General features: G+C 40.4%; 1 protein-coding gene across 3 annotated transcripts in view; it reads left to right on the forward strand.

Moving 5' to 3' along the window:
- The window catches only part of LOC103707738 (4-hydroxy-tetrahydrodipicolinate synthase 1, chloroplastic-like), a 47334-nt gene that overhangs the window by 31035 nt on the left and 300 nt on the right, over positions 1 to 15999 (forward strand). For 2 of the 3 annotated variants that reach the window (XM_089927988.1, XM_089927989.1), the window contains exon 2: positions 2690 to 7288. In XM_089927988.1, coding sequence (XP_089784114.1) covers positions 5081 to 6862 — 1782 coding nt within the window. In that variant the 5' untranslated portion in view covers positions 2690 to 5080 and the 3' untranslated portion in view covers positions 6863 to 7288. Of the gene's footprint in view, positions 1 to 2689; positions 7289 to 15999 lie in introns of those variants that run through there. The other variant, XR_015974175.2, reaches the window with a different exon arrangement.

The following is a 15999-nucleotide window of genomic DNA, read 5'->3' on the forward strand; positions in this document are numbered from 1 at the left end:
GAAAACCTCCACCTTCTAAGTGATAGCGTGTTCTATTTCAATTGTAACTGTCAAATTGGAGTTTTGTTCTCTATTTCTCTTCTATGCTTAAATGGAGATTTTGCAACAAGGTCTACACAATTGATGCTTACATGAGTACTTTCCTTATCATAAAATAAACAAAGATAGCAAGACAAATTGAAACATTCCTATAATTCCCAGAAAGCATAAAAATTTACATAGCTTCGTTAATTGTAGGAGGATAATATAGAAAGTGGATTTGCATAGTAGAAACTGCACCTTAGAAACACCCTTGGCCTACTAGGAAATACATTGGAATTTAAATTATTTTAACTATATAAGATTGATCATCATAGGATTGGGAAAACTTCTAGGTGAGAATTATTAAGTTTGTCAAGATTATGAGATTCCTTAGCTAGTGAGTAGATGGCCAAAGGCCAGGGATGTTTAATAGAGTATAATTTGATTTGGTGATTTTAGTTAAGAAAAATTTGTGATTAAATACCCTCAAAAATATTTTTGTTTTATACGTAATATGTGCGCATGTACACACACATATAATTAAGTTAGAATGCTCCTTTGAGCATTTGGTCCCTAATGCTTCCCAATGAAGGTCGATGATATACCTCTCAAACTGAAAAAATCACACCACTGATCATGGATCTATGACATATAAAATGTCTAAGTACTAAAGCCATTTATTTTGGAGATCTCTTGTCCATACATCAAGCTAACAACAATATATACATACATACATACATATAAATAGATACATGTGTACAGATATATGTATATGCATATGCATGTATAGATATAGTTAAAACTTAAAAGTCTTTACAGCCATTGATATGCATAACAATTGGTGCATGGAAGGTGGTAACAAGTGATTGGGGAGGGAATATTCACCAACTAAATGTTCAAGGAAAAATGCATATTTCAACTCTCTCTCTAGGTGGAGCTAGGGAGAGAAAGACACAAGTCTATCTTATTATTGGTATGAATTGAGGCTTCTATCTTTAGAATAAGACACGCGTTATTAATCATAATCTACAATATTTAACATTTTTGAAAGTATAATGCTCATATTTTCAAGATCTCTTACGTATTCACCAAGAGGACGCATTGATGTTATTTTTAATTTAGAAATGACATTATGGACATTATCAGCAATGTAACTATGTTAAAATGGATTACAAGCATTATAGACATGGTATGCCATAACATACCAAAATGGACGGTATGGAATATATTGTATCATTCTGGTTCGATACCGGTACATGGTATAGAGAAGGTATCGACACTCGGTACGCTGAACCGGCCCCCATATCGGGCGTACCAATATAGTGACAGAGTAGCACTGGTATAAAGCCCGGTATTGAGACAGCGTACCTTGATTATAGTTTTTGTCACCAAACTATTGATTGTGATTGAGGTATTTTAAAACAAATGCGGATCAAATTTGATAGGTTTGTGTGCTTTGAAACCATTAAAATATTTTGAGATGTCCTTCTAAGCCATTTGCTGCCTATTATTTAAATTGACGCATGGATAAATCAATTTCAACCATGTGATCTTTATGGTATAGACATTTTAGAAGCTGTAGATCATAACCATGTGGATCCACACTAATTATGGAGTAGACTTTCACTTTGTCTACACCTATATGGCGAAAAGCCTGCCCCTTTTCCTTCATCCCACTCCTATAGATTGCAACTCTTGACAAAATTTCATTGTTCTAGTGGAGGCTAGTTTCCATCTCATTTTAGAAATTTAATGTAGTTCACGGTCAATATTCCTTCAAAGAAAAAATGGCATCTTGGTGTTTCTTTCATGAGTCCAATACCGTAGATTGAAGTCTTAGTCATGTTCATAGCTTGTTGATACAAGTAAATGATCTGATAATAAATATTATGAGGAACTATAATTCAATCTTGCATGATATCTTCCATTGACTTACCTACATTAGCTTGTGAAACTATGATAATCACTATCATTGTAGGAAATAAGTATTTGTAGATTGTTATCCATTTGCATCTCTTATTAATGGTACCATGCATGCGTAATATATTTATAAAGTTCATACATAATCATCTGAAAAATAATAATTAGTAAATTTCTTATCAATTTTACATTGCCAGGTCTTTGAACGTTCCTTGTTTGTCTGTCATTCCCACTGATCATTGCATTCTAAATCAAAGATTTATTAGATATTCTTAGCCCTACCAGAATTTTCAAAGCCTTAACAGTACAACCATCAGATCTTCTCTGACAACTAAAATCTTTAAAACTCTAGTGCTACATAGGCCTAAGAATATTTAAATTGTGAGAATTTTTTGGTGAATTATATTTTGGAGGCTTTGCACTTACAGAAATGCATGCATGCTATGCACACCTACCTGCAGAAATACGCAGATATGCATGCAGAAATGCACACACTCTCATATGTTTAGGCTTGCAGACTCTCACAGCACACACTCATGCACGCGTGCATCTACATTCCCCTGCAAGCATGCATGCAGATGCATGTGCATGTGCAGTCTTCACATGACATGAATATCCACATTTCTCCACTACAGATACGAGTTACAGCACACCCACACACAAACCCATTTAATGTTAATGCAGCTACTAACTTATTTTTCATTATATCACTTATCTGCTTCTATTTTTCCTTCTTTATGATACTCAGCTTATGCTCTTGCACCAAAAAATCTTCAATCATATAACTTTGTCAGCCTTTGCTGTCCTATCGTGTTCTTCCCCCCAGTATCAAATGCATGCAACGATCAGAAGGTACTTTACTCCAAACATACCTATTCGCTTCCTCCTGTCTGTGCGTCCTATTACTAATAGATATGTTCTTGTGCCTTGTGATTGATTTGTGTAATAATGCAAGTCGGTGAAAACTGTGGACAGTTGTTTCTTTGACTATTAACATAATTGAGGAGAGGTTTTATTTTCTTTTTTTTATACTCATGTCAAGATTGCAGTTTATGCATGCTGTATCAGTCTTGTGGGGTTCTAAGCTTTGTCCTCCAAAGATTCACTCTTAATTCCAAGTCAGGATCGACCAATGTCCTTATATTACCAAATTATACAAAAACATTGTGGAGTGATTGATTAAATCCCCATTTGATTTTGATGAGCTCAAAGCATTTGAGTATATCTTGTGATTACTAATGAATTCAATTGAGTGTTTCAGTGAAAATCCTGTCCAAGTGTTTCTAGACTTGGTTCATAGTATTTTGGATAAGTTAAGAAGTCTGCATGAACCAATGTCTGAGACTCGAATCGACTCCCGAGTATCACGAGTCGACTCCAAGCGTATCAAGTTCACTGGCACGAGCTCGAGTCGACTCCAGATCAGTACGAGTCGACTCCGACTGAGAACAGACAGAAGGACAGAAAGCTTCAACTCAGAAACTGTCAACGAGTCGACTCCCGAAGTGCGCGAGTCGACTCCAATGTTCAACGAGTCGACTCCAGGGTAGTAAGAGTCGACTCCAAGAGAAACACAAAGAAAAGTCAGAGAGCAGTTTTCGGGTCTGAGATTCGAGTCGACTCCAGTGGAACGCGAGTCGACTCCGATGGTTGGCAGATCGACTCCAAAGAAGGTAAGAGTCGACTCTCAGAGGAACACAAAGAAAAAGTCAGAGAACGATTTTCGGACTCTGAGATTCGAGTCGACTCCCGCAGTACGCGAGTCGACTCCGAGACTGAGCAACCATCAACAGACAGAAGACTATGTTACTGCCTCTGAGATTCGAGTCGACTCACAGACAGCTCGAGTCGACTCCGATACAAGCTTCACGTCAAAAGGCAGAAGACCAACTTTCGGAAACTGAGAGCCGAGTCGACTCCAAGGAAGTTCGAGTCGACTCCAAGACTGGATGAGCCAAAAGACAGAGAATCGGGAGTTCGGGCTCTGAGATTCGAGTCGACTCCCAGGACAGTCAAGTCGACTCGAGTGGACAAAATTCAAATTTGGATCCACGGACTTCAGTGGATGAGCCGACTCCAAAATTGCCACGTCAGCTCCAGAAGTTGGCAAGTCGACTCCAGGTCAAGACGAGTCGACTCCCAGTCAAGACGGCAACTTTAATTCAAATTTGGAACAGTTGCCGAGTCGACTCCTGATCGCGCGAGTCGACTCCAACCCACCAACGGTCATATTGTCAGGCTGCGCAGAGTGTGCAGAACGGCCAGAAAAAGCAGAGTAACGGCTAGTTTCCGTGGGGGTTGGCTTAAATAGCCACAGAGGACTGTAGCAAGGAAGAGAATAGACATTCCACTCCAAGCATTCAAGTTTTCAAGCTCTCCAAGTGCTCTTAAACGAAAAAGGGGAGATCTGCATTTACTGCTCCAACAACTTCTTCCCAACAATCAAAGCTTCCTCCTCCTGCATTCAAGTCGACCACTCTTTCAAGAGGAGACCGGAGTTCCAGAAGCCATACCTCTTCACCAGCTTAAAAGCGTTTGAGGGCTTCTAACTCCTTTACGATTATATTGTTTTAAATCTGCTTTTTGAGAAGCTATTTTATGTTTTCTTCTATCTCTTGTATTTACTTGATTCAATCGGGGGATTGAATCAAGGGGTTTAAGGTTGGTTGGTGAGCCAAGTTAAAACCAACGTGTGTAAGGGTTTGATTGTGAGCCCGGGAAAACAATCGGGGTTTGGTTCTAGTCGGTGAGCCTGGGAAAATCGACCGAGTTCGTTGTGAGCTCGTAAAACAACAAGTTTGGTTGTGAGCTTGCAAAACAACCGGCTGTAATCCAAGGGGGTTATAGTGAAATTCCCAAGTGAGACTTGGGGAGTGGACGTAGGAGCAAGGGTTAGCTCCGAACCACTATAAAACTTTGTGTTTGTAGTGCATTGTCTCTCATCTTCTTCCCCGCACATTACTCACAGCACTAGGCTTTAATTAAATAACTTGCTATAGTTTTTAATTAATCATCCACAAAGTTTTAATTAGCCAAATTATTTTAAAAACCCAATTCACCCCCCCTCTTGGGTTGTCTATCTGGGCAACAAGTGGTATCAGAGCCAAAAACTCTTCCACTCAAGAGTTAAAAGATCAAAATGACAACCCCATTTGGATCTTCTCATATTGAGGGTCAGTCCACCCAAAGACCCCCTTTCTTCAATGGATCTGACTACTCATACTGGAAGGCTAGGATGAGAATATTCATCCAAGCCCAAGACTATGAGATGTGGTCCATTGTAGTAAATGGGCCATACATCCCATCCATTTACGTAGATGGTGTTAAGGTACCTAAACTAGAAATGGACTGGGATGAACATGACATGAGGAAGGCACAATTAAACTCTAAAGCAATGAATGTCTTCTATTGTGCCTTAGACCGTAATGAATTCAATAGGATTTCAACTTGTAATTCAGCAAAAGAAATTTGGGACAGACTTGAAGTGACCCATGAGAGCACGAATCAAGTCAAGGAATCCAAAATAAACATCTTGGTTCATAAATATGAACTATTTAAAATAGATTCAAATGAAATAATCATATCCATGTTCACTAGGTTTACTGATATTGTCAATGGTCTAAAAAGCCTTGGCAAGAACTATACTAACAGTGAGCTTGTCAGGAAAATCCTTCGGTGTCTACCGAGGTCGTGGGAAGCTAAAGTGACAGCAATCCAAGAAGCCAAGGACTTGAATAAGCTACCACTTGAGGAGCTTCTTGGATCCCTCATGACGCACGAGCTCACCATGAAACAACACAACGAGGAAGAGTCCTCCCATAAGAAAAAGGTAATAGCCCTTAAATCTACATCTTCTAACAAGGACTTGTCTTGCAGCAGCAGCAGTGAAGAAGAAGAAGATGAGGAAGATGGTGGTGAGGCTCTTCTTGTGCGCAAGTTGAAGAAATTCATCAACCACAAGAAGTCCTATCATCAAAGGAGAGGCCCCTCAAATTCCTACCGCAAAGACAAAGGTAAGGAAAGGGAAAATGAGGGGATTGGTTGTTACGAGTGCAAGAAGCCGGGTCACATAAGAGCGGAGTGCCCCTTACTGAAGAAGGGGAGTAAGTACAAGAAGAAAAAGGCACTTGTCACTACCCTATCGGACTCCGACTCATCATCCTCCTCATCAGATGATGAACAAGAAGAGAAGGCCAATTTCTGTTTCATGGCCAACGAAAACGAGGTAACTTCCGACACGCATCCTGATTTTTCTTTTGATGAACTTTATGATGCATTTAATGAATTAATGGTAGAATATAAGGCTATAAATCTTAAGAATAAAGAACTGAAAATAACTAATCAATCATACCTACATAAATACGATAAATTAGTTAAGGATAAGGATTTAATCACCAAAGAAAATATAGAACTTAAAACAAGCAACCAACTTTTAACTCAAAAGACCAACACCTTAACTAAAGAAAATGAAAAACTAACTAAGGAATTTTCAGAACTTAAAAAATATAAACAAACCTTAGATAAGGATCTTACTAAAGAACTTAATGATCTAAAAGCCGAAAATCAGACACTAACTAAAGAACTTAACAAATACAAACCCTTAGTTGAAAGATTTACCTATAGTTCTGAAAAATTAAACATGATACTAAATAGTCAACGTGCAGTGTTTAATAAAGCCGGTTTAGGATATAAACCAAGGAATAAGCAAAAACTTCTTAGTAACTTCTTTGTTAAAGCTGGGAAAACAAAAACTAAGAAAATAACCTGCTTTTGTTGTGGTACAGTAGGCCATAAAGCAAATGTATGTAATTTTAGGAAAAGTAAAACTAAAAGAAAAATTAAAAGGGTATGGGTTCCAAAAGGAACCAACTTGACTAACCATGAAGGACCCAAGAAAACTTGGGTACCTAAGATGACATGATTTGCTTGTGTAGGAGTGTCTTGCAGCCAAGGTCAACAAAAATTGCTGGTATTTGGATAGTGGCTGCTCAAGGCACATGACGGGTGATAAAGACCAATTTTTCACCCTTGAAGCTAAGAAGGGAGGTGCTGTGACGTTTGGAGACAACAACCAAGGTCACATCATTGGTATTGGTAAAGTTCAAATCACCCCTTCTACTTTTATAGATAATGTTAGATATGTTGATGGTCTTAAGCATAACTTGTTAAGCATCAGTCAATTATGTGATAAAGGATATGATGTTATGTTTAAACCATCACTATGTATTATAACAAATCCTAATGATAATAGCTTAGTTTTTAAAGGGATTAGACGTGGAAATGTATATGTTGTAGACCTAGAAGATCTTGCAAAACATAACCAATGTCTAGTTGTAAATGAAACTAAAGATAATGATGCTAGTTGGTTATGGCACCGTAAGTTAGGTCATGCAAGCATGGACAAAATAACTAAATTAGTTAAAAGAGACTCCGTGATAGGTTTGCCAAAATTAAAATTTGAAAAGAACAAAATATGTGAAGCATGTCAATTTGGCAAACAATCTAGGAACTCTTTTAAATCCATAAAATGTCTCTACCTCTAGGCCTCTAGAATTATTACACATGGACCTATTTGGTCCAACTAGAACAACAAGCCTAGGTGGAAATAAATATGGTCTAGTCATAGTAGATGATTACTCTAGGTACACATGGGTCATGTTTCTAGCACATAAGGACTAAGCATTTTCAATGTTTAAAAAGTTCCATAAGGAAGTAACAAATGCTAGAGAGTCTTCAGTCATAGCTATTAGAAGTGACCATGGTACCGAATTCGAAAATCAATTATTTGATGAATTTTGTAGTAAAAAGGGGATAACCCATAATTTTTCTGCACCTAGGACACCACAACAAAATGGAGTTGTGGAAAGGAAGAATAGAACTCTAGAGAAAATGGCTAGAACGATGTTATGTGAAAGTAACCTCCCTAAGTACTTTTGGGGAGAAGCCATTAATACTTCTTGCCATATATTAAATAGAGTTTTATTAAGACCCATTATAAAGAAAACACCTTATGAACTGTGGAAAAACAGAAAACCAAAAGTTAACTATTTTCATGTTTTTGGATGTAGGTGTTTTGTACATAATAATGGGAAAGATAATCTAGGGAAATTTGATCCTAAATCTGATGAAGGAATATTCTTAGGTTATTCTACAACTAGTAAAGCCTATAGAATCTTTAATAAAAGAACCCTAGTTATAGAAGAATCTATACATGTTGTGTTTGATGACTCTAGTGACATCTCATCTAGTAAGAAGGTTAATTTTGATGATGATATTGAAATACTTGAAGAAAAGATAGATGAGATGGGATTACAAGATGATAATCAAAAGTTGATTGAAGGAGAATCGTCAAACCAAGAGCCTATAGTGGATCATGGGCTAGCTAAAGCTTGGAGGTATGCTCACGGGCATCCTAAGGAACTAATTCTAGATGATCCATCACAACCGGTTAGGACTAGAGCATCCCTTAGGAATTTGAATAATCATATAGCTTTTGTTTCACACTTTGAGCCCAAACATATAGAAGAAGCCGAAAATGATGTAAATTGGATAAATGCAATGCAAGAAGAACTAAATCAATTTACTAGAAACAAGGTTTGGGATCTAGTGGAGAGACCTTCTGAATATCCAATTATAGGTACTAAATGGATATATAAAAATAAGCTAGATGAAAATGGAATTGTTATAAAGAATAAGGCTAGACTAGTAGCAAAGGGTTATAATCAAGAAGAAGGCATAGATTTTGATGAAACCTTTGCTCCCGTAGCTAGACTTGAGGCAATTAGACTTCTATTAGCATATGCATGCTCTAAGGACTTCAAACTATATCAAATGGATGTAAAGAGTGCTTTTCTAAATGGGTTTATTAATGAGGTGTATGTAGAACAACCTCCTGGTTTTGAAAATCATCAATACCCTAATCATGTGTATAAACTGAACAAAGCACTTTATGGACTAAAACAAGCACCTAGAGCATGGTATGAGAGACTTAGTAAATCCTTTTAGAACATGAATTCTCTAGGGGAAATGTAGATACAACATTATTTCTGAAAAAGAAAAATAAGGATATGTTATTAGTACAGATTTATGTTGATGATATCATTTTCGGTGCTACTAACAATCGCCTCTGCGAGGAATTTGCTGATTTGATGCAGAGTGAGTTTGAGATGAGCATGATGGGAGAGCTGAACTACTTCCTCGGGCTTCAAATCAAACAATCTGAAGGAGGCATCTTCATCAATCAAGCAAAATATATCAAGGAGATGCTCAAGAAGTTTGATATGGAGGGAAACAAGTCAATTAGCACCCCCATGAGCTCATCATGTAAGTTAGACCAAGATGAATCAGGTAAATCTGTAAATCAAGAACTTTATAGAGGTATGATAGGTTCTTTACTGTATCTTACTGCAAGTAGGCCTGATATTATGTTTAGTGTGTGCATGTGTGCTAGATATCAGGCTAATTCTAAAGAATCACACCTAGCTGCAGTTAAGAGAATCTTTAAATACTTAATTGGAACTAAGAATATAGGGCTATGGTACTCTAAAGAATCTAGCCTAAACTTAATAGGGTACACAGATTCAGACTTCGCTGGATGTAAGCTGGATAGAAAAAGTACCAGCGGGTCCTGTCAATTTCTAGGAGAAAACCTAATCTCATGGTTTAGCAAGAAACAAAACTCGGTTGCATTATCCACTGCAGAAGCTGAATATGTTGCAGCCGGGAGTTGTTGTGCTCAAATCTTATGGATTAAACAACAATTAGAAGATTATGGCATTAAACAAGATAAAATCCCCATTAATTGTGATAACACAAGTGCCATAAATCTCACTAAAAATCCAATTCAACACTCAAGAACTAAACACATTGAGATAAGACATCACTTCATAAGAGATCATGTATTGAATGGTGATGTGTCACTCCAATTTGTGTGTACTGATAATCAATTAGCAGACATTTTTACAAAACCCCTAAGTGAAGAGAGGTTTAGTGTGCTTAGAAGGGGATTAGGAGTGATTGATCCATCCTAGTGGGAGTTTTTCACTAGATTAATTGATTTTGATGATTAGAATGAGGTTAAAATAGAGTTTCTATACAGTGATCATCAAATCAGTCCTTAATTAGCTGATTTTCCCTCATTTGGCACGATTATGGCATGGTTTTTAGGTGCGTGCCAAGGTTAGAGACGACTCGAGTAAGTTTCAGAGCCGGCTCCTAAGGGGGAGTCGACTCGCACATTTGCGGGAGTCGACTCGCAAAGTTGGCAGCTGAGGGGGAGTCGACTCGCACAATGTCGGGAGTCGACACGAAGTCTACATGCGCTAACAGAGAGTCGACTCGCGCATATTCTGGAGTCGACTCGAGGTCGAGTCGACTCGCGACTCAGGGGAGTCGACTCGCAGTCGGGATCCGACTTTTTAACCCTAGGGTTGTCGTTTCGCAAACACTTTTCCTCAAGCCGCCACTGTTCACAAAGCCCTAGAGCCGACTCCTAGGTCATCCCCGATCGTCTCCAAGCCCTTTTTCCGTCGATTCTTCGCCGGACATTGAGTTTCCGTCCGTTCCTAGGTCATTTCCGGTCCGTCCCGAGCTTCCTCTGTCGGTCCTTCACCGTCCTTTAGGTATTTTTTCTTCCCGTTTAGGTCAAGATGCCTCGTAAGACCGTCGTTAGGAAGAGGTCCAGTCTCGAGGCCGGTCCCGAGCGGCGCTCCAAGGCGCGGCACGATCCCGCGAGGCAACCACCTCCGGATCGTTCCCCGCCTAGGGTGGTTCTCGTTAGGCCGTTGGCCGGGAAGGCCGTCACCTCCGGGAGGTTTGTCGATTTCGACTATCTCTCCCGGGAGGGGTTCACCATAGGCGATAGGCTTAGAGCCCAGGGCCTAGAGTACTTCCTCACCTTGGACCTTCCCACCTATCCTGGCCTAGTTCAAGAGTTTTACAGTACCGTCCATCGGGGAGATGGAGGTATCGAGGGCACGGTAGTAGGTGTCCCGTTGCGTGTCACAGAGGACCTCATTGCCCATATCCTTCACCTTCCATTAGTAGGGGTGGCTCCCGCACACCCTGAGGATAGAGTTGCGGCCCTTACGGTCGTCTTAGGGCATCCACCTCAGTCCCCCCTAGATGAGGTATCTGCTAGCTCACTTCCTATTGAAGTGAGAATCCTTTTGAGCATTCTGTCCAGGTCCATCTTCCCTAAGACAGGGAGATTTGATTTTGTGAATGAGAGGGACTTAGCTATTATGTCTTATATCCTTCAGGACACCCCGATCAACTTCCCAAAGCTCATTTATAGGTATATGTGTGAGCCCCTAGATAGACCTAGGCTCTCACTCCCATACGGGATGTTATTCACTCTTCTTTTTAGGCAGTACGAGATTTCCATTCCTGAGAGGGAACCCTCTCGTGCCTTGCGATGGACTGATCGCTTATGTACGGGGACTATGCACAGGATGGGGTTTCGGAAGAGAGAAGGGATCTGGGTTAGGAAGTCCACTCTCACTGCTCAGACCACCAGACCATCACCCAGTCCTGAGCCAGATTCAGACTACCCAGACCTTCCAGACCATCCAGACCTCCCATCCACTCCTCCTGCTCCTACCACCTCTGCCGGACCTTCCTCCTCAGTTCCACCATCTATGGAGGTCCGTATTGATACAGAGCAGCTCCGGGAGCTGCGGCAGGAGATCGTCCGAGATCTGAAGGACGAGCTGCTTCGGGAGATCCGCGGCTCGGTGCCTGCTCCCTCTTCCGCGCCCACTTCCTCTGCCCTGGTCCCTTCCTTGACAGCTGTGACTGACATGACGGCTCATGTACGGGAAGAGATCTACAATATCCGGAGTTTGGTCCAGGCCCAGTTCCACAGCATGAGTGAGGTCACGAGCTCCACTCGACAGATGCGAGAGGAGATAGGTCGTGACATGCACACCACCACCGAGGGGGCCGAGCGCTTGTCGAATGTACTCATCGACAAGCTGGACGCACTACAGACATCGGTGACTGGGCTTCAGGCGTCGGTGACAGAGCTCTCCACTACACATAGCAGAGCCACCACGTCTATTATCACGCAGCTCGGACATGTGACAGATGCAGTCACCCTCCTCATGGAGCAGAGCCGATTGAGAGGAGGAGCACCATCCTCCAGAGGAGGTGCCACATCCTCGAGAGGAGGAGCCACACCCTCCAGAGGAGGAGATGCATCCTCGAGAGGGGGAGCTTCATCCTCGAGGAGGACATAGATGTGTTTGAGTTGTGTTTTGTCTTGCTTTGCTTTACTTATTGTATTCTCACATGTATTCACATTCATATCAATACAATGAGTAGACATTTTATCTTCAATTATGTGCCATTTGATGATTGGTTGTGCCATTGATTGTGTGTGATTACCTCCTTTTTGGTATGATGACAAAAAGGGGGAGAAATATGTATAAAATATGTAAAAAGGGGAGAAATATGAAAAAATATGTAAAAGAAATCAATGGAAATAAATAAAAAGATAAACTCTTAATAACACACACAAATTTGTTCTAAGTGGATTCGGTACCTCGAGGCTCATTATCTCTCTTTTGGGGCTCCTAATGGAGTAATCTCCAAAATCTATTCAAAGGATATTCGGAGATTAGCTGAATCCTACTCAAGAACAAATTGACAGATTTTTCCTCTAAAAAGATAAAATTCAGTTCAAAAACTTCAAAGCATTAAAAGGAAATTCAGAGAATCAAAACATAGTTGAATGCATATGTTGAGGGGGAGAATCTGAATTTTAATCAAGCTAAATCATTAATGACATATAAGCCGAACAATTGATTGCATAATATGAAGGCTTATATAATTCCAAATGAAAGGGGGAGCTTTAACTCCGAAATTTAATGTTTCACTCCTTTCAAACTTGGATAAATTAAATTATCAGACATTTGAATTCATTTATGGATTTTACTTCATTGTTTTATGAGCAATTCATTTTACATATACTCAAAGTTTTGTCATCATCAAAAAGGGGGAGATTGTGGAGTGATTGATTAAAACCCCATTTGATTTTGATGAGCTCAAAGCATTTGAGTATATCTTGTGATTACTAATGAATTCAATTGAGTGTTTCAGTGAAAATCCTGTCCAAGTGTTTCTAGACTTGGTTCATAGTATTTTGGATAAGTTAAGAAGTCTGCATGAACCAATGTCTGAGACTCGAGTCGACTCCCGAGTATCACGAGTCGACTCCAAGCGTATCAAGTTCACTGGCACGAGCTCGAGTCGACTCCAGATCAGTACGAGTCGACTCCGACTGAGAACAGACAGAAGGACAGAAAGCTTCAACTCAGAAACTGTCAACGAGTCGACTCCCGAAGTGCGCGAGTCGACTCCAATGTTCAACGAGTCGACTCCAGGGTAGTAAGAGTCGACTCCAAGAGAAACACAAAGAAAAGTCAGAGAGCAGTTTTCGGGTCTGAGATTCGAGTCGACTCCAGTGGAACGCGAGTCGACTCCGATGGTTGGCAGATCGACTCCAAAGAAGGTAAGAGTCGACTCTCAGAGGAACACAAAGAAAAAGTCAGAGAACGATTTTCGGACTCTGAGATTCGAGTCGACTCCCGCAGTACGCGAGTCGACTCTGAGACTGAGCAACCATCAACAGACAGAAGACCATGTTACTGCCTCTGAGATTCGAGTCGACTCACAGACAGCTCGAGTCGACTCCGATACAAGCTTCACGTCAAAAGGCAGAAGACCAACTTTCGGAAACTGAGAGCCGAGTCGACTCCAAGGAAGTTCGAGTCGACTCCAAGACTGGATGAGCCAAAAGACAGAGAATCGGGAGTTCGGGCTCTGAGATTCGAGTCGACTCCCAGGACAGTCGAGTCGACTCGAGTGGACAAAATTCAAATTTGGATCCACGGACTTCAGTGGATGAGCCGACTCCAAAATTGCCACGTCAGCTCCAGAAGTTGGCGAGTCGACTCCAGGTCAAGACGAGTCGACTCCCAGTCAAGACGGCAACTTTAATTCAAATTTGGAACAGTTGCCGAGTCGACTCCAACCCACCAACGGTCATATTGTCAGGCTGCGCAGAGTGTGCAGAACGGCCAGAAAAAGCAGAGTAACGGCTAGTTTCCGTGGGGGTTGGCTTAAATAGCCACAGAGGACTGTAGCAAGGAAGAGAATAGACATTCCACTCCAAGCATTCAAGTTTTCAAGCTCTCCAAGTGCTCTTAGACGAAAAAAGGGAGATCTGCATTTACTGCTCCAACAACTTCTTCCCAACAATCAAAGCTTCCTCCTCCTGCATTCAAGTCGACCACTCTTTCAAGAGGAGACCGGAGTTCCAGAAGCCATACCTCTTCACCAGCTTAAAAGCGTTTGAGGGCTTCTAACTCCTTTACGATTATATTGTTTTAAATCTGCTTTTTGAGAAGCTATTTTCTGTTTTCTTCTATCTCTTGTATTTACTTGATTCAATCGGGGGATTGAATCAAGGGGTTTAAGGTTGGTTGGTGAGCCAAGTTAAAACCAACGTGTGTAAGGGTTTGATTGTGAGCCCGGAAAAACAATCGGGGTTTGGTTCTAGTCGGTGAGCCTGGGAAAACCGACCGAGTTCGTTGTGAGCTCGTAAAACAACAAGTTTGGTTGTGAGCTTGCAAAACAACCGGCTGTAATCCAAGGGGGTTATAGTGAAATTCCCAAGTGAGACTTGGGGAGTGGACGTAGGAGCAAGGGTTAGCTCCGAACCACTATAAAACTTTGTGTTTGTAGTGCATTGTCTCTCATCTTCTTCCCCGCACATTACTCACAGCACTAGGCTTTAATTAAATAACTTGCTATAGTTTTTAATTAATCATCCACAAAGTTTTATTTAGCCAAATTATTTTAAAAACCCAATTCACCCCCCCTCTTGGGTTGTCTATCTGGGCAACAAACATTCACAAATGATGTATATAATTGCACCTTCTAGTGAATTATGCTAGCTGCATCTGTAACAGGCATAAACAGAGTTAGCATGGCTAGAGACAACACTCTGAGTAGAGCCCCACACACAAAACTAGTCTTTCTTGTTGCAACTTCAAATATGTGATAGATTCCCTGCACATCCTTGATTATTTGGTATGCTTCTTATAAAATCCTTCTTAACTCCCATATATAACAAAACCTTTCCTCCAAGTGACTTATAACTTCTTCCATTAGTTATCTAAGAAACAAAATATCATCATGGTTCACTTTTTGACCATGCATAAAGCCAATGACTCGCAAATATTGTTGTTGGTATTTCATAACGAATATAATCATATATGCTTCAAATTGCTGTTCATTTAATATGGAAGATTTAAGTATATATCAAGTGTTTTCATCATGGCACTTCCCATTCTTGGGTCGCCTTAATTAGATGTTTCTTTCCCTAATCCGTGATGCCTTTTTCATAGCATTTTAAATTGCCACAGAAGTGCAACACATTGACATGGCACTACTATTGTATCCCTTTCCATTAAGAAGTAATTAGAGGATAATTAGACCAATAAGCAGGGAAAATTCTAAACTATGGGAAATTTTTTAGTTTCACCTAAGGGTAATTGTAAAATTCACAAAGATGTGAATTGTGAAATCGTTTCTGCTAGCTTTCTCTGGCACCAAAACAAAGGCTACGAAAAAGTAGCATCTCTCTTCAAAGGGAGTAGAGTCCACAAAAGGCTGCACCTTTTCACCAAATGCTGGGGCCTGGGATCAGAAGTGAGCAGGAAAGTCTAAATTGTCATGACGTCCTTAATAGAACACTGACTATATTGAGATTGTCTTTGTAGCAGTTGAAAGATGATAAAATAAACCAGGTTCAAGTGTTACTAGGTGAAGGTGTAGACTACAGACCTTGGTGAACAACTCCTATCTCAGATGATCTATCAATGTCAGACATTAGCTCCGACCGGCTATGATGAAACTTCTTAAGCACTGTCACTACTTTCCATAACTTGAAATGAGAAACTAATGCTGTAAGCAACTGCCATTGTTTTCTCACATCAAACTTTTCATGAAATGCAATCGATTGCTTTAGGAGAATGGGGACCATCTGGTAAA

This window comes from Phoenix dactylifera, chromosome 16 (assembly GCF_051530095.1).
Source record: "Phoenix dactylifera cultivar Ajwa chromosome 16, Ajwa_hap1_PhDact_Kaust_v1.1, whole genome shotgun sequence".
Taxonomy (NCBI): Eukaryota; Viridiplantae; Streptophyta; class Magnoliopsida; order Arecales; family Arecaceae; genus Phoenix; species Phoenix dactylifera.